Source organism: Anopheles bellator, chromosome 2 (assembly GCF_943735745.2).
Source record: "Anopheles bellator chromosome 2, idAnoBellAS_SP24_06.2, whole genome shotgun sequence".
NCBI classification, from domain to species: Eukaryota; Metazoa; Arthropoda; class Insecta; order Diptera; family Culicidae; genus Anopheles; species Anopheles bellator.
The window spans coordinates 10,754,154-10,777,803 of NC_071286.1; the positions used below are offsets into that span (position 1 = coordinate 10,754,154).

At 46.4% G+C, this 23,650-nt stretch overlaps 5 protein-coding genes across 6 annotated transcripts; 2 read left to right on the plus strand and 3 right to left on the minus strand.

Annotated features, from left to right (window-relative positions):
- Positions 1-693: 693 nt before the first annotated feature.
- LOC131208466 (large ribosomal subunit protein uL22) lies at positions 694-1,804 on the minus strand. Of its 2 annotated transcripts, none has more exons than XM_058201230.1 (3): positions 1,781-1,804; positions 1,355-1,449; positions 694-1,288 (listed from the first exon to the last, which is right to left on the minus strand). In XM_058201230.1, exons 2-3 carry the CDS (start codon positions 1,433-1,435, stop codon positions 806-808), a joined length of 564 nt encoding a protein of 187 aa, XP_058057213.1. In that variant the 5' UTR covers positions 1,436-1,449; positions 1,781-1,804; the 3' UTR covers positions 694-805. The 2 variants fall into 2 exon arrangements, with proteins under 2 accessions (XP_058057213.1, XP_058057214.1); XM_058201231.1 differs by lacking the exon at positions 1,781-1,804 and adding an exon at positions 1,749-1,772.
- Positions 1,805-2,299: 495 nt separating this feature from the next.
- On the minus strand, positions 2,300-3,395 carry LOC131209884 (NAD-dependent protein deacetylase Sirt6). The gene is made up of 3 exons (XM_058203035.1): positions 3,184-3,395; positions 2,446-3,114; positions 2,300-2,360 (listed from the first exon to the last, which is right to left on the minus strand). The coding sequence occupies exons 1-3, from the start codon at positions 3,247-3,249 to the stop codon at positions 2,352-2,354; spliced, it is 744 nt and encodes a 247-aa protein (XP_058059018.1). The 5' UTR covers positions 3,250-3,395; the 3' UTR covers positions 2,300-2,351.
- A 1,282-nt stretch (positions 3,396-4,677) lies between these two features.
- On the plus strand, positions 4,678-17,289 carry LOC131212583 (uncharacterized). Its single transcript, XM_058206500.1, has 9 exons — positions 4,678-4,835; positions 4,934-5,010; positions 5,088-5,261; positions 5,347-5,643; positions 6,124-9,979; positions 10,031-11,250; positions 14,438-14,575; positions 14,658-15,999; positions 16,443-17,289. The coding sequence occupies exons 1-8, from the start codon at positions 4,678-4,680 to the stop codon at positions 15,947-15,949; spliced, it is 7,212 nt and encodes a 2,403-aa protein (XP_058062483.1). The 3' UTR covers positions 15,950-15,999; positions 16,443-17,289.
- A 70-nt stretch (positions 17,290-17,359) lies between these two features.
- Positions 17,360-18,289, minus strand: LOC131211989 (mitochondrial import inner membrane translocase subunit Tim29). Its single transcript, XM_058205696.1, has one exon. It carries the CDS (start codon positions 18,208-18,210, stop codon positions 17,578-17,580), a length of 633 nt encoding a protein of 210 aa, XP_058061679.1. The 5' UTR covers positions 18,211-18,289; the 3' UTR covers positions 17,360-17,577.
- Positions 18,290-18,660: 371 nt separating this feature from the next.
- LOC131212589 (uncharacterized) lies at positions 18,661-21,526 on the plus strand. Its single transcript, XM_058206508.1, has 2 exons — positions 18,661-18,828; positions 18,889-21,526. Exons 1-2 carry the CDS (start codon positions 18,661-18,663, stop codon positions 21,406-21,408), a joined length of 2,688 nt encoding a protein of 895 aa, XP_058062491.1. The 3' UTR covers positions 21,409-21,526.
- Positions 21,527-23,650: the final 2,124 nt, after the last annotated feature.

A 23,650-nucleotide genomic window follows, 5' to 3' on the forward strand; every position in this document is an offset into this window, starting at 1 on the left:
TCACTTGTCTCCAACCGCGATATGTACGCTATGGTTTACCTTATCATCGACACTTCGGAGAGGATTCTCCAAGTCAGCTGGCGACTATGTTTGGAGTTGAACTTCACGCCGCTTACTAGCACCCCTGGCCAGCGTGGGGCCCTCAGATTTGGGTTAGTCGCTCCAGAGAGAGAGAAAGAGTTCTGCACTACCAGTGAGACTAAATGATTGCTGCGGCTCTTCAGAGCCAGAATCGATTCAAATACTGCTACTTTCTAGAGCATGTAGTGTCTGTCTCATGCATCTCGTGCAAAACATTACTTTTTGCACGGTTCCTCATATTGTTTTCCGTGCCAAACAAGGGAGAGAAGGAAAGAGAGCAAACAAGTACCATGCCATTCCATGCTGGTATATGGATTGAAGAGCAAAGTTGAGTATATGAATTCAGAGTTGCCGATGATGGTCTACAAGCACAACGTATTAAAGCGAACCTTTAGAGATGTTAGCATGTTTTCTCTGCTATCCCGTCCATAATACACGCAAAACATACCCAACGAACATTGCAGACATTGGATGAATGAAGTGAGCATGTTCAACTTCTCAATTGTTTAAAACGTTGCGATTTTAGATAGTACGTTAAATCGTTTCAATTATGAATCACTTCTCAATTCCTATTGTATAATCATTCTTAATCATCAAAATACACAAAACCAATTGCATTTTTCTCCGCCCTTTTGCACTTTCCTTCGCGGGTGACGGTTTTATTCACCACCTTAAAATGAACAACTTACACAACGATGCAATAGTAAAATACTCTTCACTATCATTACTCGTTGCGCATCATTTTCTCCTTTTGCCGCTGCATCTTTTTCTTCGACAGCTTCTTCTTCGCTGGCTCTCCATTGTCGGCGGCCTTGGTGACAACATCTTCTTTCTCCGTAAGCGACAGCTCAATGTGGCACGGCGACGACATGTACGGATTGATGCGACCGTGGGCGCGGTACGTGCGGCGTCGTAGACACGGAGCACGGTTAACCTGAATGTGGTCGATCACTAGACGGTCGACATCCAAACCTTTGTAGTCCGCATTAGCCTCGGCATTCTTGAGCAGCTGCAGCAAGAATTCAGCCGATTTCTTCGGCCAGCGACCGACGGAGGTACCCCAGTGCTTAGCCTGGGCGCAACGACCCACACCACCGTTGAAACGACGGAAAGGAACACACTCCTTCTTGTCCACAACGTTTTTCAGGAAACGTTGGGCACGACGCAGAGGCATGCGCTTAATTGCTAGTGCTGTTTCGCGGGTGTTCTATCAAAGGATCGTAAAAGAATGATTAGGAATCCTTGAAGTTAAACCCATGGTTAAAAAACTTACCTTGAAATGTACTCGTAGGTTCGAACCACGAGATTTACAAGATTTAGAAGCATTATCAGGTTCCTTCGCGTAACGACCCATCTTGAATTCGCAGTCTGGAAAAGAAACAGAAAACAAACTCCATCAATTAAACAGAAAAATTGGTTTCGCTTTCGCTTCCGACAAACATGAATCGTGGAAATCATTGTCGCCGTAGGAACAATATGTGGCAAATGTCGAATGCCCCAATGTTGATGTTGATGGGGCACCCAAGTGTATTCGCTTAATTCAAGTGCGTCAAGTAATTCACCCGTGCAAATCGAACGCCACGAATACTTGGACACTTTTCCGAATCATTATATTCCAATAACATAAGGTTTCATTCGATTTGGCACAATTATATGCTAATTTTTACCGACAACAAATTCAATGCGCTCCTTCACTCACCTTGCAAGATGCCGGAAAGAGCGACTTCAACGCCACTGACAGCTTGCCTGTCGAAGATAGCTTCCGGATGTCAAAAAACGCTGGCAAACCGGTTAGGTTTCTTTTCAATTCAAGCAAATGACAGCAACAATTCGCCCGACATTAGCGCTGTGTGAACCAATAAAAGCACTTTCGAAAAAGAGTTTCCTTCGTTATAATAAGAAATTGATTTTCTTCATCCATATCTCAACACCAATATGTAAGTATGATTATTTTCATGCTGATTGTTTATTTTCTAGCTTTGGCTCGTCAAGAACGTGTTCTTTTTTCAGTTTTTTACAATTTGTGGCCACCTCTTGCTTGTCGTCACCATCAAAACTAGTTAAAATTGATGGTTTCTTTACCTTTCCTTTACTTTTAACCATTTTATCATACATTTTGTCCACCTTCTTAACAGCACTGACAGGTATCGTCCATTCTGCAGAACAGGGAACTTGTTTTGTTGGATCATCTTGTGGCCGATATTCTAAAATTTCAACTCCCAAACGTTTGCAAACCTTTTCGACAACGACATCAACGAAGGTGGAAATTTTCATGTCAGCTTTTTTATCCTGCAAAAATAAGGCACAAGAGTCAAACATTGCAATAAAAAAGTGGCACAATGTAATGTGCAAAAGTAAACATACGTGTTTCGTCGGTTGCAGATTGCAAATAACCAATTTTCCCCCATATTTTTTATTTTTCAATGGAAGATCTCCACTCGGCACGATTTGTAGCGTTGTTCCGAGGCATACGTTCAGATCAGCCATAGCGGAATGCATGAAAGCAACTTGAAGATCATTCTCGGGAAGATCATGCTCCCAGTCCAGAACATTGTCTATTAAATTTCCACCGCGACAAGCGCGACCGTTTCCGGATCGGATGCATACGTTACCGGTGCGTTTTTTGCCAACCGTGGGAGCCGGTGTGCTTCGAATATACTCTTTGCGGCACTTGGTGCACGTTTCTACAAACATGTTTCCGTGCAGTTCAGATAGGTAATCTCTAGACAGTCCAGACCGCAGATGCAGACCGTCAATGTTTTGGCTCACGATATAATGGACATGGCCGGAATCGATAAGCGCCTTCAAAGCCATATGTGTCTTTGTGGGTACGGCATCCTCAAAGGCCATATTGATTGTTGGTTTCTCGCCTTTCTCTTCCAAAGTCCAAACGCCTTTGGGTCCACGGAAATCGGGAATCCCAGCACTTGTGCTAATGCCGGCACCAGTATGAAATACGGTGTGGCTGGAATTCAATATCATATCTGCAAGCTGTTCACATTTTTCGTCCACCAACTCGGGGCTATCAAATATCTGAAAAGATAAAATTCGGGTGATTGTATGTATGACAAAGAATAGAATTTCGCACTATGTTGACCATACTTCCGGCACACCAAGTATCCCCTTATTTTCGTACTTCGACAGGCCTTCGGCATAATTGCAAGACATTGCAAGGAGAAATTGAATAGCTTACAAAAGCGTTTTTCAACGAAATAATCGTTCGGCTTTCAAGGCAAACGATGACAAACTTTAATTACAAAGAAATCTTCTTTATGAATTGTTAGCCTCTATATTAGAAAGCCTGGTGTTTTAAACGGGTCATAAACTTTCACAAACATAGTTCCACTATTGTTTCGCACAAAAGAAGATGATCTGCAAAAAACCTTGCCACAAAACTTTATTCAAAGAATTCATTTTCATTTGGTAAACAACTTCTTAGTTGTCAAACTAAACGGCAACACTCCGGCAAGGTAGGCGTAATACACAAGCGGGGGTATAGACGTATTCCCGCATCGGGAATCTAATAAAAAAAGGGTAGGCGTAATACATTCTTCTAACATGTTGACATATTTTCACAGTGACGCAAAATATTTTGTTAAGATAATCTTTCTTCTTTGAAAAACATTTTTCAACCGAAAATATCATATACCGAAAAAAGGCATTGGATACTGCACTACCAAGAACGAAGATGCAACGAATAACTTAATAATAACTCAATAAGTCGGCATAAAGCAGAAACATAATATGTCGGAGTAAAGCAAGAAGGTAGGCGTAGCATGACAAAATGACAAAACCCACCCGCCGTCAAAATGGCAGTGCAAGGTAGAAAATTAACTTCTGGCTAAGTTTGATCAACAAAAGTGCTGTGCAAAAGGCATAAAGAAAAGGTAGGCAGTGTGGAAATCGTTTCATCAAACGTGCTTAAAAATGTGGAATGAGAGAGAAACTTCGGTAATGGCACAAATATCGACGATATCTCGCCTATAGCAGGAGCGTATCTGGAGACAGTTTTTGCGAACGCAGTCGCGTCCCATCAAAGGGGCCAACGGCGCCCGTGGACAACGACGACTTCTATGGGCACTTACGGCAAATCGCTACCAAGGCATAGATTAAGGAATAAGACTTGCCAACCACGTCGAAGACTCGCTGGATAAGTTAGGCAATAGACAACCGTCCATAAAGTTTGCGTAGGAAAACGAAAAGAGAGTCGTGTGAAAAAAGAGAACAATCTAACAAGATGATCTACCGCTGTTAGAATGTACCAAACGTTCCGTAGTCGGTCTTCTTTAAACTCTGTATAAATTAAAATTCATCATATTATTGGATCGTATTGACCGGTGAAAATGGAATTAGACTATTTGATAGAAACATTGTTGATAATTACAAATAATTAACTTCAATATCTTTGTTTCAGCAAAGTAAACCTTGCACAAGGCGCGTTAAAACCTCCTGCGTAGAAACGGCACCAGTAGGCCTCGAGCCTATGAACAATATTGGAGTTCAATATCAGGCCATCAATAGCACGCCTTCGGAGGCTGCAGTAAGTGTGGTAGCATTGGACGAAGCACACGCAGCTGGAGCAGCGAGCGATTTAAGATGGAGGAATTGTCGGACGGCGCAATAGTTTGGGTCAAGCTGAGTAACTGCTGGTGGCCCGGTGAAGTTATAGGCGACGAAAAACTGTCGGATGATTTTCTTTCCTCCTTACGGAAGAAACCATTGGCAGTGGTGAAATTTTTCGACGAAGATGCCTAGTAAGTTTCATTCGTGTGGCTGCCATTAATTGCTCGATTTCGAGCATCTTAATATTGTAAATTTTCGTTTTTCTCATACATTAATTCACTTTTTCCAGTGAGTACGTGAAAAATCCCAACTTCATATTCAAGTACAACTGTCCCCGTAAGACCGAGTTTCTACGCAAAGGCCTGGGTGAGCCGATTTTTCATTTCACAGCCGACTAAGTTCGGAATGGTGATGAAAGTTACTGACTTTACTTTTACCTCTAGAACAATACCGAGCAAAGAATAAGCACATGGAAAAGTTCCCTGCAGATGTAATGCACGCCGAGCGAATGACGGGTGGGGATCCGAATATCGTGAATTCCACCGATTTTCTTCCTCAAAAAAAGGAACGATACTCGGGGCTGTTTCAGGATTCTGCCAAAGGGAAAGATAAGAAGAGTAAGTACACACGAAACTTCTATATAGTATCAGCTCAGCTTACGTGAGGTTTCATTTTCCTCTCGTATATGCTTTCGTTGAATAGACAAATCATTAACACCATCTAAAGCAATGGCAATTTCTGTAGTGTCCGATGTTGGTCGTAAAACGATGCACGAGATACGAATCCTTGCGCAACCTTCCGCAGCATCGAAACCTGCAACGTCGGGCTCGGATGGAGCGGTGGAAAAACTGATCTCCCCATCGTCACAAACCTATCACTGTCACAAGTGTGGCTTTTCCAGCAGTCGACAGAATGTTATCGTTATTCACACGAAAAATTGTCGGGCTACTGGTGCGGCCGTTGTTTCGACACCGTCATCGACCACGTCAGGAGCAAAAGGTAATGTGAAGATTAACACCCAAAGCTTTCGTACAATACAGATGTAAATTGGTACATTGTGATACTCTTCTAAAATAGAAATAACAAAGTCATCTGAAAAAGTCAACACGGACAGTTCCCAGCGAACTACGAATACTACGCCAACAAACAGCGGAAATCGTTCCACGCGAGCGTCTTTAATGGAAGATGTAGATGTTAAAACCCCCGCAAAAATGCACGAAGAGTCACTAAAAGGGGGAACCCCCTCTAGTGGCCGAGTAGTAAGAGGAAGTCGAGTACAACAGGTAAAAAGCGCCTCGAACAGTAAATCGGGGAAGCAAACAGTTAATCGTCGCAGAGAAAAAGGTGGTCAATCTCCTAAGGAATTTATGGTTGGAACATCGGCCGATGTCGATGTCGAAGAGGTGGAAAACGTTCATCATCGACCAGAGTCGGACGAGTCAGGCAACCCTGTATCGGATGCGACTATACTTTCGGCAGACAAAGGTAAAACTGATGCGAAGCTTAAGAAGGAACTACTGGCTGATTGGAGTGAAGACGAGCAAGACGATGACATGGATACTACCGTTGGCGAAACAAAGAACACCCAGGATAATTCGGAAGAGAAGAAAATCGTCGCAAAAGAATCTTCTTCCTCTATGTCGCCCCAGAAAGACGCAGATAATGGTGAAGAGAGTGCTAAAATGAAGCAAAGAGATGAAAAAGAAAGTAATTCTGATGCACTGGAAGTGGCACAAAGTAAGGCAAACACGTTTGGAAGTGGTCCGGATACGAAGATGCTGCCAAGTGACGAAGAAAGCAGCACAGCAAAGGATTCGGACAAAGAGATCACTTCGGACAGTCCGTTGACCACCTCTAGCGTATCATCTACGACGACGGCACCTCCGTTGGTATCGCCTTGTACGACCATCAAGTATAGAAATATTCCTAAGAAACAGAAACGAGAGTTCATCGAAGTGACAAACGATGACGCGTCATCGGTACATGGACCGGTGCACGATAAGGCGCCGTCGCGGGAAGATAGCACTGCCAGTAGTTCCTCAACAACCGGATCAAGCGATACGTTAGGCAACGGCATTACTACACTCTTCATGGGCACCGGTGCTACCGACCGTCCGATTAGTGCCAAACAGCTGATTTTAAATCGTGCAACCCGCTGTTCCAGCAAATCCCTCAGCGGTGACGAAACACTGAAAGCTGACGATGGGAAACTAGACAGTGACAAAAACGACCGTTGCGAATCTCAGCAAAATCGCGAAGCCATAAAACAAACAGAATCGATCGCAAATGAGCAGGTTTCTTGTTTCGATTTCAAGGACGATGATGAGCATGAAAAGAGTCCGCAATCTTCGCAATTCTCCTCAGCTGCCCATAGACGGTCCGGATCGTTGGCGGATCGAAAGTCTGCTGCTAAGGAAGCACCGCAGGAAGACTTTACCGTTTCACAGAAGCGGCGTTCGAGTGGGCGCAAGAAATCGGTCACTGAAGGCGCGTTAGCTAGCACCGAAAAGGAACAACAAAACAGCAACGAAGCTACCGTTGCCATCAATGTACGCACCAACTGGAAAGAAAACAGCGATTCTGGCGCCGATCGTGATGCTCAGTTGAGTGAAGCGATCGATTTTTTATTGGAGGAAACTGACGTTCCGAAGCTACCAGATGATCTTAAACAGGTGGTGGCCGCTGTATCGGAGAAAATCGATTGCAATCGCACCCTTCCGCCGAAGGAGCGTGGAAAGCGTATTTTCAAAACACGCAACAAAAGCTCACTAGCGGCCACAACCGATACAAAGGACTCGGCGGAAGAGTCGGGTGTTGCGAAATCGGTAGAGGTTGAAAGTAATAAGAACCAAGGGAATGAGCAACAAGAAAAGATGGATCATGAGCGATCGCCGGATGAAGCCATTCCGAAGACAGTAGATGTATCCGTTGATTCGGAATCAACGGTGGCGCACAGTGTGGTGGATAAGAAAGCTCGCGCCAGCGGAACCAAGTTTGAAAATTCTGACTTTGCAGCCTTCAAAGCGAAACGGACAAAATATTCGCGGGAAGAAGACTATCAGAATCCCTCCGTGACATCTTCAGAGCAGGGAACAGAGGCTGTAGAGGAACCAGCGCCTGCTTTATTGGAGCACGACGAAAAGCCATCGGTGATTAACCCTAAGTCAGAGATACAGCAAACACCACCAATACCGGGATCATCTCCGAACGCAAAGGGTCGCCGTGGGAAGCAGAAAAAACCCACACCGATCACGACACCGCTACCTGTTGTTGCTATGGTGGAATCCGTGGAGGTTAAGGCAACGACGGATCTTGCCGTGGAAGGAAATGAAACTGCAAAAATGGACGTAGAAAACGAAGCGTCCACTAAGGAAGTGGAAACGAACCAAGAGGAGAATGTTGCAAAAAAATTACAGAGAAAATCGAGTGACAATTTACTTCCGGATAGTAGTGGCAACGAGCCCTCGCAATCACGCCGCCGCACCAAGATTAAGCACCAACGGGACGTGGAAGTAAGGGTACCACCAATTGAGGCGGAATCGTCAAGGCGATCAAAGCGATACCGCAAGGAAACTGCATCGGATAGTTCACACACACGCAAGTCGCGCGTACCATCGAATATTGAGGAATGCGTTGTTGGCAACGCGATCGTTGCCAAGGAAACAGAAAACACTACGACAGCCGTCGTAGCGGATGTTCGCCAAGCAGAGGACGAAAGCATGAAACAACCAGAATCGTCTTCAGTTTCCGTCGATGACGAGGTCCTAGTGGAAAAAGATGTAAAAGCGAACAACAAGCAGGAAAAACCATCTCTAGACAGTGGAAAATCTTTAAAACGGAAACAAGATGCACGCGCTACGGCTGAGTTCACGGGCAAGATGGAACAATCGCTTGCATCGGATGGAAAGGCACAAGAATATGCAAAGCCGACGGATGAGGGAGCGTTGAGGGCTGAGCTCGGTAAGGATAGAAAGCTTAAACCTAATCGGCACACCATCGGCTCAAGCGGCGCCGTCGTTTCTAGCAGCCCTGTTGTCATGGGAACGAAACCAACGCCAACGGATCTGCAGGTAGCCGAAGCTTTAATCCATCTACCGGAAGCAGCAGCAGCAGCGGCGGCAGCTGCAACGGCAACGCTAGCAGTCCTTCCCGTTGTGTCAAAGGTAAAGGAACCTGAGACTGAACTTGGTACCGAGAAACTGTCACCGTCACTGACGCAAGAAGACGATGACCTTACGGTATCTTCTTCTCCTTCCGTAACACAATCGCTGCCACCGTCGGCTGTTGTGATAGGAGCAGCGCAAAGCAGCAGTAGGTCCGGTGCGGGTAGCATTGCTATGAGAAGTATTAATCCACGGAAACGACACCTACAGTCAATGCTGCTCACAGAGGATGCTGCGGGCGAACAAAAACGGGCAGCCACATGCCACAAAACGGCACACGTTGAAAGTACTAGTGTTACGAACGAACCGGTGAGTTCCCCGGTAGTATCTGGAGGCACTGAAGAACAGAAACAACAACAGCAACAGAAGAAAAATACACCCATTCTGGAGAAGAAGAAAAAGGAGTCTGCCGGGGAATCGGAACCGCTGCCGTTCGCCGTACCAGTGGACGAGGATAAGTTTGACATCGACAGTATGCCAATCGTAATGGGTGATAATGGACTGCTTGTAGACAATGTAGTAGTCAACGAGCATACACCTGGTAGCACTCCAAAAACCACGATCGCCACGTCGACGCGAGTTATTAAAAATGTGAACGGAAGTGGAATGAGCACAGTGGACAAACATCAGGAACCAAGTGTTAGTAGCGGGCCAGTCGTAACAACAATGAAGGGTGGCGTAGCGGCCAAAGAGCAAATTGTAATAACGAGCAAAGGCACGGTTCTGACCACTTCATCGTCGGCCGTTGCGGTTAAATCGAAACTACAACCAGCATCCAAATCGGACGTAAAGGTGACAAGCGCCATCACGCTTGGAACCACCGGCGTTCGTGTAAGCGCCACAGCGAGTGCACTTTCCGCAACCACGTCACGACGCACACAGGCGGAGCAGACAGCACCATCGTCCAGCTCCAACGGTTCCCATAAAGTACCGGTGGCGGATGAAGAGCAACTGGCTAAAGAAAAATCTGCCATCGCCCTGGCAGCAGTGCCGTCATTTTCAGTGGCATCTTCAGTGGCACCAAAGAAAATGATTACCAAGAAGCTGCTAGGCGACTCATCGGGAACCTTGGCGCCGGCCAGCAGCTCCATCGTGATCGCCACGAATGTCGCCGATCGTCGCTACTCTGGCGATGAGCCTTCCTCATCCGTTTCATCCTCCTCGTCGACTGTGCAGCAGCATACACCAACGGTGATCGATGTTGGTGGTGGCAATGTTTCTAGTGACAGTAGTAAGAAAGGACACCGAGTTATGAAGATTACCCCACAGAAGCTGCAACAGTTCAGCCGTCTCGGATACGTTGAGGATAAAGGCAAGAGGAAGGTAATGACAGCGAGCGGTATGCGTCAGTTCAAACGAGAACAGTTGCTTCAGCAGCAACAGCAACAACACAAGCTTCAGCCAACACCGAACAACGCTCTCCCGACACAGTCAAAGCCGGCCAGCACAGCCGATGCTAAAAAGAAATCGAAACACACGACCACGAAAACAATTGGCTCTAGCACCGGGATGGTTCTGGCATCCAGCAGTTCTTCTCGTTCCGCCGTTTTCGGACTGGCGGAAGCGGTAAGCTCCGGTAATGTGGTGGTTGCAGCCGCGGCCGACTCTTCTGTTCAGGAGCTTCAGGGCGGTACTACCGTGTCTCTCGCCAAACAGCTCGTGGTCACCGACGCCGACGGTGAAAGAAATGCGATGATCATTGAGACAATCCTTCCGGCTGCAACAATTAAATCGACCGTTGTAGCCCCCGAGAAAGTCATTGGAACGGTCCCTTTCGAGTCCAGCGACGGTGCACAGCTGCTAGAAGGTTCCCCATCGAGCAGTACGAGCGCAGCGTCGGAAGTGATTCTCGGTGGTGCAGTAGATTCTGCGATACCGTCCATTGGAGTCGTTGAGCCCAGTAGCAGTAGCAGCACCGCTGCAAGCACTGCTGCTGGTGAGCAGGAATCACAGTACATTGCAGTTAATGCGGAACACTTTGGAGGTCCTCCGAACCTCTTCTATCTGTGTTCGGTGCGGGACGAGGGATTGGTACCGGTCAACAACCAGTTGCTCTATTTGGATGCTTCCAATCAACTGGTAGCACTGGCAGCCGGTCAGCAACATTCCGGTTCAGGGCCCACGGCCGAGGATATTATCAATCAGGCGGAAGTTATCATACCGACCGGAAGTAACGGTGCCGACCTGTCAGGTCCCACGGTGGCGCTAGCGTCGGCAACGGGTGAAACCGGTGCAGCTGCCGTGAATGTGGTGGCAGCTGGAGGCAGCGACGTTGGGGCAGTCGTCGAAACTGGCAGCTCGGACGGTACGCAGCAGAGCTTTCTTCTAAACACCCAAGATGGACAGCAGATCATTCTCGATCAGCAGAGCCTCATGGCGCTGGCAGCCAGTGGCGATACGCCACATCTCCTCACAGCGGATGGTCAACAGATTCTACTGCAAGGTACGTTTCAACCACTTTCTGCTCCACAACCTTTGTAATCGTATCCGGTCTCAACCTGCGATTCCTCCTGCTGCTTGAATTCTTTCATATTTGTGTATGTTTGTCTGTGTGGTGAAGGTTTGTCGTAATATCACTCGCTCGTTTTACGCATTTTATTCACATTAATGTCAATGATTGTTGCACGTTTGCATGATAACGAAATCCGAAATAGGGCCATGATAGATTTGCCTAACTCTTGTGACATAGAGTGCTTCTTTTTATTTAACTTTTTCTGATTCTATAGCTATTGCCATCACACTGAGAGTTGTTGCAAGTTTGATCAGTAGGCTGGTGAAACTTTGTCAGTTCGCAAACATATAATCCCTTATGGTCAAACGTAATATTTTGGTACTACTGCTACTTTTACTACTTAAACTACCTAGTCAAACGTAATATCGTCAGAACTACCTGAATTCAGCTTTTCATTAACAATGTGCAATGCGCAGTGAGTTGTAGGTTACATGGAATGCCCGTTGGAAGCTGACACTTTGCGCCCTCCATCAACACATCAACACGCACTTTGAACATATTCCATAAACAATAGGCTACAACCAACCAACAACGTTGCATATCACAGCATCACTTTCGTCCACTTCATGTATTTCTCGTTTGTTTACCATCTATCTCACACACGTTCGATTCGGTTCGGTCAGCTATTGTTATTTTTGCAATATCTCCTGTCGCTGTTGGCGGTCCACTGGAGTAGGGATCGGCCAGCACTAGTAGCGTACCAAACTTAACCGAACTCCGGCCGCTCCTCCCGAATGCCACCATCGCGGCAATCTCAATGTATCGTTGTTCGCTAACGCGGTTTTAGTTTGTTTCTGCCGATGGCCTCCTCTGCCATCCAACCATTGGACTTGCCGGGTGTGTGTACGTGTGCGGGTGTGAGCGATGCGGGAGCTAGGGATACTGGTTTCTCTCTTATTGTTCTCAGCAGCCAGTCTACGCAAACATAAAAACTATCTAAACCAAAACAACGCAAATCAAAACAAAAAAACAAACCTATACTTTCACGTTTCTGTTTTTTCCTGTAGGTAGCCTATTCACCAGTTCCGTATCGGTCGATGATCCCGAGTATGTTTGAATCCCCGAATCCGAACTGCGCGAGTGCGATCTACAGCGAAAGATAGAGAATGCGCGAGAGAAAGTATAACACACACGCGGCACATGACCTCGTTAGGCGAAAGGATATTGCCAACAATGAGAGAGACAGAGAGGGAGAGAGAGAGTGAATGAAGTGAAACAAAATTTGTTAGGCTTCGTAAGATCGCACCAGGCCGGATGAGGGATTATAGAAGATAAGAGATGACGCAAGAGCAAGCTCACAGAAGTCACGAGCAGTACAATAGGTACAATCTAACAGGACACTATATTAAAACAAAATCTATATGCGTATTATAGAGGTGTGTGTGTGTGAATTTACTAGTAGCAATGAAGTAAGTTCATAGGAAGTGGCAACATTGGAAAAAGGGGAGAACAATTTGGATCCAGTTCGATGCGCCTATATATTCAGCATCTTCGCATATAAGTTGACTCTTGGGAACGAGTTATCTTTCGGATTGTTTGCAGCATACTGTCTCTCCTCTGCCAAATTCATACTCTTCTACCTGATGATGGCTAGGACGAATCAGGATCAAAGAAGGCTACCTTACACAAATGCCTGTGTCTGTACATCATCATCATCATCGCAACTAGTACTGTTTCCCATTTGTATAACTCACACACACAACACTCATCCAAACTCACCGCTTGCTATGCAATTCGTTGCATTTGACTTTTGGGTGCCAAGAAAGAATTCAAGGAGCCGGATTAGAGTACGATCCGAGGTTTAGACGAATGTCATATGCAACAGGAACTCACTACCAACAGTTTAAGCGCCGTCGACTTAATGTTTCCATTGTCGTTTCCGGGTTTCTTTCGCCGGTTTCGCTTTGCGCTGCTACATTGCTGAACCTATCTTTTGCTATCTTTGTCGTAAAAGATTGTAAAAGATGAGCACAGAAGTATTGCTAAGGAGAAGCGAACATGCATTAAGCGTTGGTTTTTCCTCCCATATAGTAACATAATTACTGAAATTACTTACAATTCAACACAAATAAAATCTAACACACTCGGCGATATACGTAAATTATCCACTCTAGTACGATAAGGTGCTTTCCACATGCCCATATGCATCTATAGCACCTAGGGCCACATACACTGATGCATCACGCACTCACACAACGCAAGCCGTACCACGAAAGAAGCTTTGGCACATTGGCAACATATAAATAAAGATCCTCAGAAGGCACCAGCAACAATGAGACCTTTTTGGCACTTAATGATCAAAGAAACAAAACACAACATGCGTTCTATGTTAATAGCATTGATAAAAAATTATGGTTAAGTGATTTTAAACTAAGATGCTGTGTGAAACGTACCCATCGTCCAATATATGTGTGTATGCGTGTGTGTGTTTGCGTATGTGTACGATGTTCGTGACCCATTCAAGTGATGTCCTTTGTCCAAGACACGTGCATCATCTGCAGGCTGCAGTGTGACGATCACGATCAGCGGACGATCGTTCTCTTTATGTATTAGAATAATCTAGGATTAACACTCGTTTCTGACAAAAAGAGATATTCGAAAGAGAGTTACTTTAACTACTAAGAGAACAACTATATTACTATTAGAGTGTAGAGGCGAAAAAGAAGACAACAAATAGATCAATACTAAGTCTATCCAAACAAAACGACGTCTTACTTTATAGTTTCCCGTTTGGGGTTTGTATTTATCTCTTCGATTGTGCTTTTCCACAAACTTTCGGCATAACAATGCACTTTCCGAATTCTTTTGCTATCACCCAAAACTTGCCTAACACACGCAAAAGAACTGGTAATGAGATTGGGCCATCTCATGGGATACAGCTTACGGTTTGTGTTTGGTAGATTGTTCTGGCTTGTGTTGCTTGTTTGCTGTTTCATTTATTGGTAAATGCAGAAATGTTCGCGTCCCGTAGCCCGATACCCCGTGTGTGGCTCGTAACGAAACGGGGCCCGATAGAGGAAGACCGCAATACTGTATTGGTTTTCTAGTTTTTTTCTTCTTCTTTTTTCTTTTGTATTTGGATTTTTCGATTCCCTTCCGGTTAATTTTTTGTTTGCAGAAGCAACACAAGAATGGTTGACCGCATTCGCCGTTGGTCAGCAGCATCAGCCACAATCTGCCGGATCCACGCTCAGTGCGCTGGTGACACCGGAAGGCACACAGATCATACTGGCACCGGATTGCATCGAACTGCAGGGTAAGCTTTTGCGGATGACACGAACGGGAAAGACGGACGGAAGACGAGGCGCTCGTAGTAATTCGTGTTTTAATTTCACCAGAGCCAACTGCGCTGCTTCCGACGGAAGTGATTCAGGTGCACCCGAGCACCACGATCGAGACGAATGCCATCCTTACCAAGCCCCCGATCATGTCCACGGTCGAAGTGCCATCGAAGAACAGTATCGATCCTTCGGTAAGCGGATCAACGGGCGCTGATCAACGGTTGGGAAGAAAATCGGCTCCATCCAGTGTGCCAGGCGCTGCAGGCCATCGGGCGGCAGCATCAGGAACGGTAGGGAAGCAATCGCCACCGGGTGCCTCCATTCTGGTGGCAACGGCCGGAACATCGGCGACAACGAATCTCGACGAAACGACGCTTGCGGCGGTAATCGGTGTCCCTTGCAAACCGACCAACGTGCCGACCTCGCTCGAGCTTCCGATCACAGTAACGAATCCGGCCATCGCCAAAACGACCACCACCAGTAGCCGCTTGAATCCGGTGCTGTTCCCGGTTGGGGGCTCAGCGACCGCAACCGTACCGTCGGACCTAGCCCTTCCACCGGCGACCACGGTGGTCCTGTTAGCCGGGCCGATGGCAGCAGCAGCAGCAGGTACGGCAGCCGATCGGGCACCCACTCTCTCGTCTCCCGCAGCTTCCTCTCCCATGCATCCCGATCCTACGGGCGAGTCCATTACAGTGGGAGCCATTTTGCCGCAATGTGGCGCAATGACACAGGAGGAGATCAATCGGGACAAAACTGAGACGGTCGAGAATCTGGACTCAGATGATGACATTCAAATTCCCAACACACCTGATTCCCAGCTGGACAGTGGGCGACAGATTGCGTACGATTCGAGTGACAGCCGCGACTACGACGATGACGAGGTGCCCGCAAACACCCCGAATGACGACAGTGGCCAGCGGCGTCGCAATCATTACGAGGCGAGAAGGATACCCGGGGATGGCAATGTCTTGATGATGGTTGATGTTGATGATGATGATGACGAAGGTTCCAATGGTAGCGAAATAATACCACTGCAACCGAACGTGGTCGTTTTGGATGGCTCATTGCTAAACCAGAACTTGGGCGACGAAGTCGATGATGGTGACGATGATGATGGTATCGAGGATGATACCGACGGAGACGGAGATTTGGAGGACTTGCCGCATCAACCTACAGTAAGAACGGTGCATTGCGTTCCCACCTCCGGTCGAAACGGAGCTCACGGTGCGAGTAATAATGATAGTGGCATCGACACCACTATGGCCGGTACAGCTGTGGCTGCATCCGCGTCTGCTAACAACGCGGCACCACACAACGGTGCTCGTCGGACGGTTGTGGAGCGATAATTTCGTCAATGGACCAGAGTATGAGACGTGAACGTGGTTTACACGATTAGGTATCTATTCCATGCATAAACGCAATCAAAAACCGTCGCACCCCTTTCTATGAACTTCTTCGCTTTGAGTTTTCGCTTTGCCGTAGTTTGTTTCGCTATAGAACTCGCTTACTAGAAGGGCCCACTTGTTCCGATCGACTTGTTAGTGTAGTGTCTATACGTGTTTTGGTTCTATCTTTCTGTCTCTCTATTAACAACTTGGTACAGAATGATGCAATTTAAACCCGATATGGGTTCTGACGGTTAAATCCCATATACGGTCTTTTGTTTTGCGTTTTACTATTTTCTCAACTCATAAGTTTCTTCATTAATTTTTAATTTCTTCTACTCTTCTCCCTTTATTTATGCCAATTTACTCTTCGCTTGCTACAGCCCATTGTGGCTTATCCAGTTTCATCAACGCACCACAGTGCAACCTTTTCACGATGCTGTTTCTTTCGCAGATTCGTTTATCTAGCAATCGCCGAAAGGATGTTCGTCTAGTAACAGCCGGATGGTTTCATACGTTGGAGACATTGTTAAGGGCCATGTTGCAGAGCAGGTCCACCATCGATTACATTTTAACCCAACGGGGCCACCAAACTCCGGGAGTGGAATTCAGGAAGCTCCTGCTGCGCTGCCGCACTCAACCAACTGGCCGAGAGTTGTACATTTTATCATTTTATTACCAGACATTGGCGAATACGTATCCACACAGCGCACGGCAACGTTGTCGTAGCATATTATAGGGGGAAAAAACAATAGCTTACGTAACTAACTATCGCACGGTTCTGTGAGACTTTTTAGTTTCCTTACATTACTTAGCAATCGAATAATCGACGATAGCAATTGTATAAAATATAACCATTTATCCTAGTGGCTTCTTTTGGGGGCATACGTTGATGGTCAATTGTTTTCTAGAGATTGGCGCAAACAAACAAGCATTATACAATGTGAATGTCCCGTGCCTTAACAGGCAGGGAGGACAGTTACAGCCAACCTGTAGCCACAGTCACGTTCTCCGGAAATCTGCTGGTAAGCGGAAGTTTTACAAAACAATTCTACACTACACGCTTCTTCGAGCTGGAGCTCGCGGCAAATGCGTTGGAAAATGGTTTGGTTTGTCTTTTGGCAATTGAACAGTGCCGTAATTTTAAGTCCCGTCACTGAACCAACGAAAAGATTACCTTTCCGGCCAGAAGGTGGTGGTTGGAGGGTCCTAGCATATTATCAGTAGTGCTGCAATTCAAAACCACAAACATTAATGGGGACGCGATATGGCAACCTCAGCTCAGCTTTGTACAAAATGCTCGCAGTAAATGTTAGAATTTCAAAGTAAAAAATAAAATTGAAGTAACTTCGATATCATTTTAGCGCCTTTTTATCTTTATACATAAAGGTTGTGACTGTCATCAAGTTACAGAACCAAAGTCTCTCTACAATTTCCTAAACGTTTAAAAATAACACGTGGTTTGTTGCTTAACATTTTATTAACAAATGAACGTTTGCGCTTGGTAAGGGGAGCAGATATTGCCGTGAATGTGTACATTTGCCCTAGGCGAGGATCCTATAAAGCCTTATTTCATTAGGCGCAGATTTTCAAACGTTTTCCTCATTGATATCGTAGTCCAACATTTTCCGCTCGAGCAGTCGCCAGCGCCCGTTGAAGCCAACGTCCACTATCCGCTCGTGGAACGTAAGATATCGGGGCTTTAGGTACGGGCAGATGGCCTTGTAGGTGGCCAGCCCTTTGTCGTAGTTATCGAGCCACATGAAAGACACAACGCCCAGCGATAACCGCCTTAGGAGGCCCTCGTTATGGCAACGCTCCAGGAACGTTACGTGCTGTGAGGCCACCGGATTCTGGCAGGTGGGATGTACGAGCGAAAGTTCGTTGTACGACCGGCGAAACTGGTCGTAAAAGTCCCTCTCGGACGGATTGTTGGCACCGGAGTATCCGGCGGCGGTCAGAAGCGTAAGGTACACAGTGCTGCGTACGGGCCGGTCACGCATCCCGCGGCCAGTATCGATGACCATCTCCCGGTAATCGATGGCAAGATTCTTCCAATAGGTGGCCCATTTCTCCACAATCGTTCCCTTGAACCGCTCCGGCAGCGTGATTGCATCGAGCCGTGCCTGGACAGTGTTGTACCGGGTTTTGACCTGCTCCAAAGCGTTTCGCAATAATGATGGGGCCTTGCGGAACCCCCGAGCACTGGATTTAAGGGACATTTGCAGGATTGTACGGACTGACTGTACACGCTAATCACGTTTGATCACCGTTTCAAATATGTGTTTATGTAACGCACTTTCGTCCACAACCGGGACTTTTGATTTGTTTACATCGCAGTCTGTCAGTGGGCTACGTTGTTGCCATCGTGACTAAAAGCACCGCGTTTGATGAAGCAAAATTGTTCTTATGTTTGATCGAATTTTTACTCCAAAGTGTAGCATGATTAACGTTATTAAAAAGTTGCATAAAAGGTGTCTTACCGATATGTCTCGAAATTCTGCCGATTCCAATGGGAGAACATTGGTTGCATAAACTGAAATGGTCCTATCTGGCAACACGTTTCTTTTTGACAGTTGTCGATGGGCTTCAAACAAACGTTGGCGCCGATTGTTAGTCCGCCATGTGCACGGCGTTGTTATTCCGCTTAGACTGGCTTTGCTCTGACCGACATGGAGCGCCGAAAAGATTCTGCTAACATCGTTCTCGCTTCCGATCGGAAGAAGCAAGAACAAAATGATACACGGGAAGTGGACGATGACTCCAAGCAAAAAGGATCCCAACGGAAAGATGCCTTCACCGATGTCCCGAAACACAAACCGGGCGCGTACCGCTGTACGGTAAGTTTCGTCCTACCAAGTAAGGGTAGCCCCTTTGTATGGCCCGTGTACTCTTTACAGATTCACCACCCATTTCTGGAACCAACGATACGAAATTGGACCGGTAAAAATCAGAACATGATCCGTAAACACACTCATCATGCGCTTCTGCAACTTCCGCTGCAGCCAAATGTGCTGACGAGAGAAACGATTTTCGAACACTTCGAGCCAGAGAAACGGTGGCACGTTGGTCTGCCAACACCGCTCTACATCGCCCCAGAAACGGACGGGCCGACGGTGCCTGATTTGATGGTACGATTTCTGCGTCAAAAAGACGTGTACAGTCGGAAGCTACGAAGCACCAGCATCGCGTACCGCCATATCAAGTCGAAACGGGCCGTTAACGATCGTGTGGCATCGTTGAACGCCTCCGGTGGTATGCAGAATAGCGCAGCCCTCGTGTACGCCGCTCTGCTCGACCGTGACCCTGATCCCTATCTGCATCCGGAAGCTACCTATGATTACCACTTTACGGGTGGCAGTTGTGCTACACTGAGCACGATCGATGGCAGATCAAGAACGACGGGGACTACAGTCTTCAAAGCGATCGGTGAGAGTTTAGCAGAGTTGGAGGTGATGCACATTCGATGCCACAAAGAAGAGTTCAAAGCCTGCCGAGCACAGGTCTGTAACACAAATATCGCTGGCCCCATTCTGGAAATACTCACTGTCGATGACCATCCCGCGGGATGCTTCGTTCTCGTACGGAAACGCGACACGATTGTAATCCTGCGTGAGCAGCTTGTTGAAAATAAGTCGAAACCGATCAGCCGTTGGGTTCCGTTTGCAACCATCGTCTCTGTTGTGCCATTTGCGAGCGTCTGCGCCATAAATCCCACGGCACTCAAACACCGGAAAATGCTTATCCTCTGCACAACCGATTACCAAAGAATGCTGCGATTATGGACAATAGAATGCAGCAAGCATAACAAAGCTGGCGATGTGCAATTTGTCAAACAGCTCAAATTACCTACGAAACACAACAGTTTGCTGCAACAGAAAGATAATTCCCCGCGCCATGGTAATACTAGTTGCAAAGATGTTCCTCGCGGCCAGCGTTGCTCTGACGGTTGGTCTACGGTACGCTGCGTAGACAATGGTTCGATCTTGGCTTGCCTGGATCGCGATATGGTTCATCTCTACCGTGTAGAATCAGAGGATGCCTCGCCGGAGCTGCTATACTGTGGCGGTCAGAATTTCTCTCAATGGATTTACACTTGCGAGAGCCACTGTGCGTTGGATGTGGCCCCGGATGTAGGGTTGATTTTTATAGCCACTTGCCACCATCTGTTGGTGGTACGGCTTGCCTCTCACGAGGGTGCACAGTCGGGGTCAGATTCTTGCGATGATGCTAAACCGTCACTGACGGTGGTTATTGTTTTTGCACACAACCTCAGACAGCGGCCGGTGTTTATGCACTTTCTACCGTACAGTTTCGAGGAGAAAGCAGCCACCCGAAAAGAAGATCAATGTTTTCTCCTCCTAGCTAGCCACCTGGCGATGGATTATTGTATCTGCACGATTAACCGACAAGGTACGGGCGATGATGAACGATCATCCTGTAAGATGGTGGCCCGTCAGTATCCCTATCGTCCACGTACGGTTTTCGATTCGTACAAACTGGCTCAACGACAGGGACACTGTTTGAGCGCCCAACAACCACTAAAGCGTCGCCTTTTTGCCTGCCATTCCGGAGCATGTTTAGTTCCGTTCGACGACTGTCTATACGTAGTTTTGCAAAACTCTTGCGGTGATCTTTTGCAGCAAAAAATTTCTGCAAACACAAGCGAGCGCCACCGAGAGGACGCGACGGTCCCGGATGTAATCCGACGATGGCACGATCAGCTAATCGGAGAACAGACCACACATCACCAAAGGGGTCACCCACCGTACAAGGCAACTGATTTCAGACCGTTAAAAAGGTTTCGTGATATATTCAACTATCCCGGTAAGCTCAGTAGCGATCTTGTGCAACAAATACTTCCCAAAAAGATTGCAAAGAAAGAGGGCGCAAAATCGATGGAACCGAAGGAAGAGGAATATTTCGCTTCGTCCGTTGCATCCGATACAGACTTCAGTGATTTTGAGACGGAAGTCGCACAGCGAAGTGGACGAAGCAACCAGAAACCGTTACCATGGCAGCAAACGATCGAGCAACTTCAACAGTACAAAGATGTGCTAGTTTCCCCACTGTTGGAAGTTTGGGGATACGGCATTGAAGCCGAAGTGCATCACACAATTCCGACCACGTTACCGCCGTACAATGACGTTACCGAACGCGTCGATAGTTGGATCAATTCCGTTAGCACGACACGACGTCCATCGACGGATAGCAACACCTCTTACAATGATAACAGCAACTTCGATATTGAAAGCAAACTATTCACGTTCACTATCGATCGGCTTGGCAGCACCACGGAACCTGCTGAAAATGTCGATTGCAAGGGACTCTCACCGGAACGCCAGCATCCGTTCGTCAGCAGCACACCGCTAGAAACTGAAACGCGCCCAAAGAGGAAAACGTACGTGAAAGGGTTCTAAGCCAGGAGTAGCAAACTTGTACTACAGTGCTGTTTGTGAAACGAAGAAACGAAAAGAAGAAAGAATTAAAACGATTTTCAGGGTTCCAATTCAGCATTTAGGCTACAGTTAATTTTCAGAAACGAAAGGGTTTTCCACCCGATCACACACAGAGAGCATAGCAAATGCACTTATGAGTGATCTTCTTAGAAATCGAATTTTCGCCGTTTCTTTTTTAGAAAAGATGATGATGGTCTTGTGGTAGATGTTTCTTCTGCTTGAAAATTCTGAATTTATTACTTCATTGTTTACCAATATATATATTTATATTAATATATAAACTATTGTTTGTCCTTAACTTTATATTCTTACTAACGTACGTTGACACTCTGTCACTCTTATTCCCGCTCATACACATACCAAGCATGCTGGTTTCTTCCACCGTTCTTCTATACTTTCGGGCATACTATGTGTTGCTTGTTGCTTACGCCATTTTCACGGCCTTCTGTTGTGTATTTGTTTGAATGCGGCTGTGTTTGCTGTCGTCTGTTAGTGTTTTCACTTTATTTAAACACCTTCGTTTGATATATATGTATATACTTATTTTACATATGTCACACTCTGGCGAAACAGAGAAGAACGAACCGAATTTTCGATTTAAAATAGTTTCCGGTTGGCATTATGAGAAATGCTGGGAAAATCTCTTGTTGCCTCGGAGTCCTGTGCGCTGGGTTGCACTGTTGCGTCCCACCGCAGGCCATCCCGCTCTCGGCCTTGGTATCATTTCCTTGCAGGGATTCTCACACACTTGTTCCGCACCGTTTTCAAACGGTTTACTTCTTAGTGCACTTTGTTTGATTGCTATCTGTACCGACAGTGTGCTGCTTCTCGTCTCCGGCTTTACCATACTTACACGTTACAACTTTGTTTAACGTTTAACTTCGCGAGCAGCGCGGCATCAACGAGACACCATTCACTGCTTTCGTTTACAGGATGCACTGAGTCTCAATTAACTCAATGTGTTCGATCGCGTTCTCTTACTAGACCTTGGAAGAAAATGTACGGTAAAAAACGTCACGGGGCCATGCAAAACACGTTTTGCGTTCCCCGAAGAGAATATGGGTGAATCGTGCGGTTCGTGATAGAAAAGCGGATAAAACCATCGCAACGTAAACTAATTGGGCTATCAGTCTAAGGACGACAATGCACAACATATTATTATTAACCGCGAACGACACAACAAACAAACGGTGGCGGCGGGGTGTGTAATCGATAACTCAGTAACTCAATAGGAGTGGAGCATAGATCACACACTGGGGCGCGAGTATGACGATACGCAGCGTAATTTTTCGCTCTCGGATTTTTATTTTTCCTATTCTACATCATATATCACTGCACTTGAGCTTGTGCCAGATCGGAATTCGATCGATCGTACTGGAAGAAGGGCTTACGCGCGATCGTGATCTTGAAGTGGTGCTGCTCCGTACTCCGTCCTTCGCTTTCTTCACCCTATACTTGCGTAATCCTGTCACTTTGGCTCGATGGACCGACACGGAGGACAAGACAGTCCAGTAAACTTTCCGTTTTACTTGCACCCACCCAGGTGCTACAGTTTAGAAGCGAGACAATAGGCGCATACCACGCTTGATCTGATTCGCAACGTATTTAAAAAAAAGCTGCTTGGCTCTGTTACACAATTGTCCAGAAGTTAATTATAGACAACTTTTATTCGTGAAGATCTAAAGAATACTAGCATTAGAAGCATCCGAAGAGATCGATCGAGTTTCCCTTTTTTGCTCGCCATACTCGCCATTACGCCATTATCGTCATTCGCTTATTCGCTTTCATCAACCCATCGCTTCTATAACGGGTTTTCGCAAGCTGCCCTTATTTAATCCCTTTTTACCACAGTGAAATTTGAATGAAAACCATCAACAAAAATATTAATTACAATATTGCCCTCTATTGTGGTCCGTAAAGCTGCCAGGACACCACGTAATGAGACTAACGTAAATTCGTTGATGCAAAGTGGACGATGATCATTGTGGGTTGATCAAGATCAAGACTGTGTGTGTTGGACAAATGAAGGGGCGGTGCGCCGTTGTATTTCATTAGCAAATGGGTTTTTCGCTTATCTATAACGTTGTTCTATCGATCGTCACCATTCGCATCATCATTATTAATGTTGCTGCACATTTTCGAGTCTTGTTATTCACACACACGAGAGTTCAAGAATAATTTCATACAATCGATCGCATATACA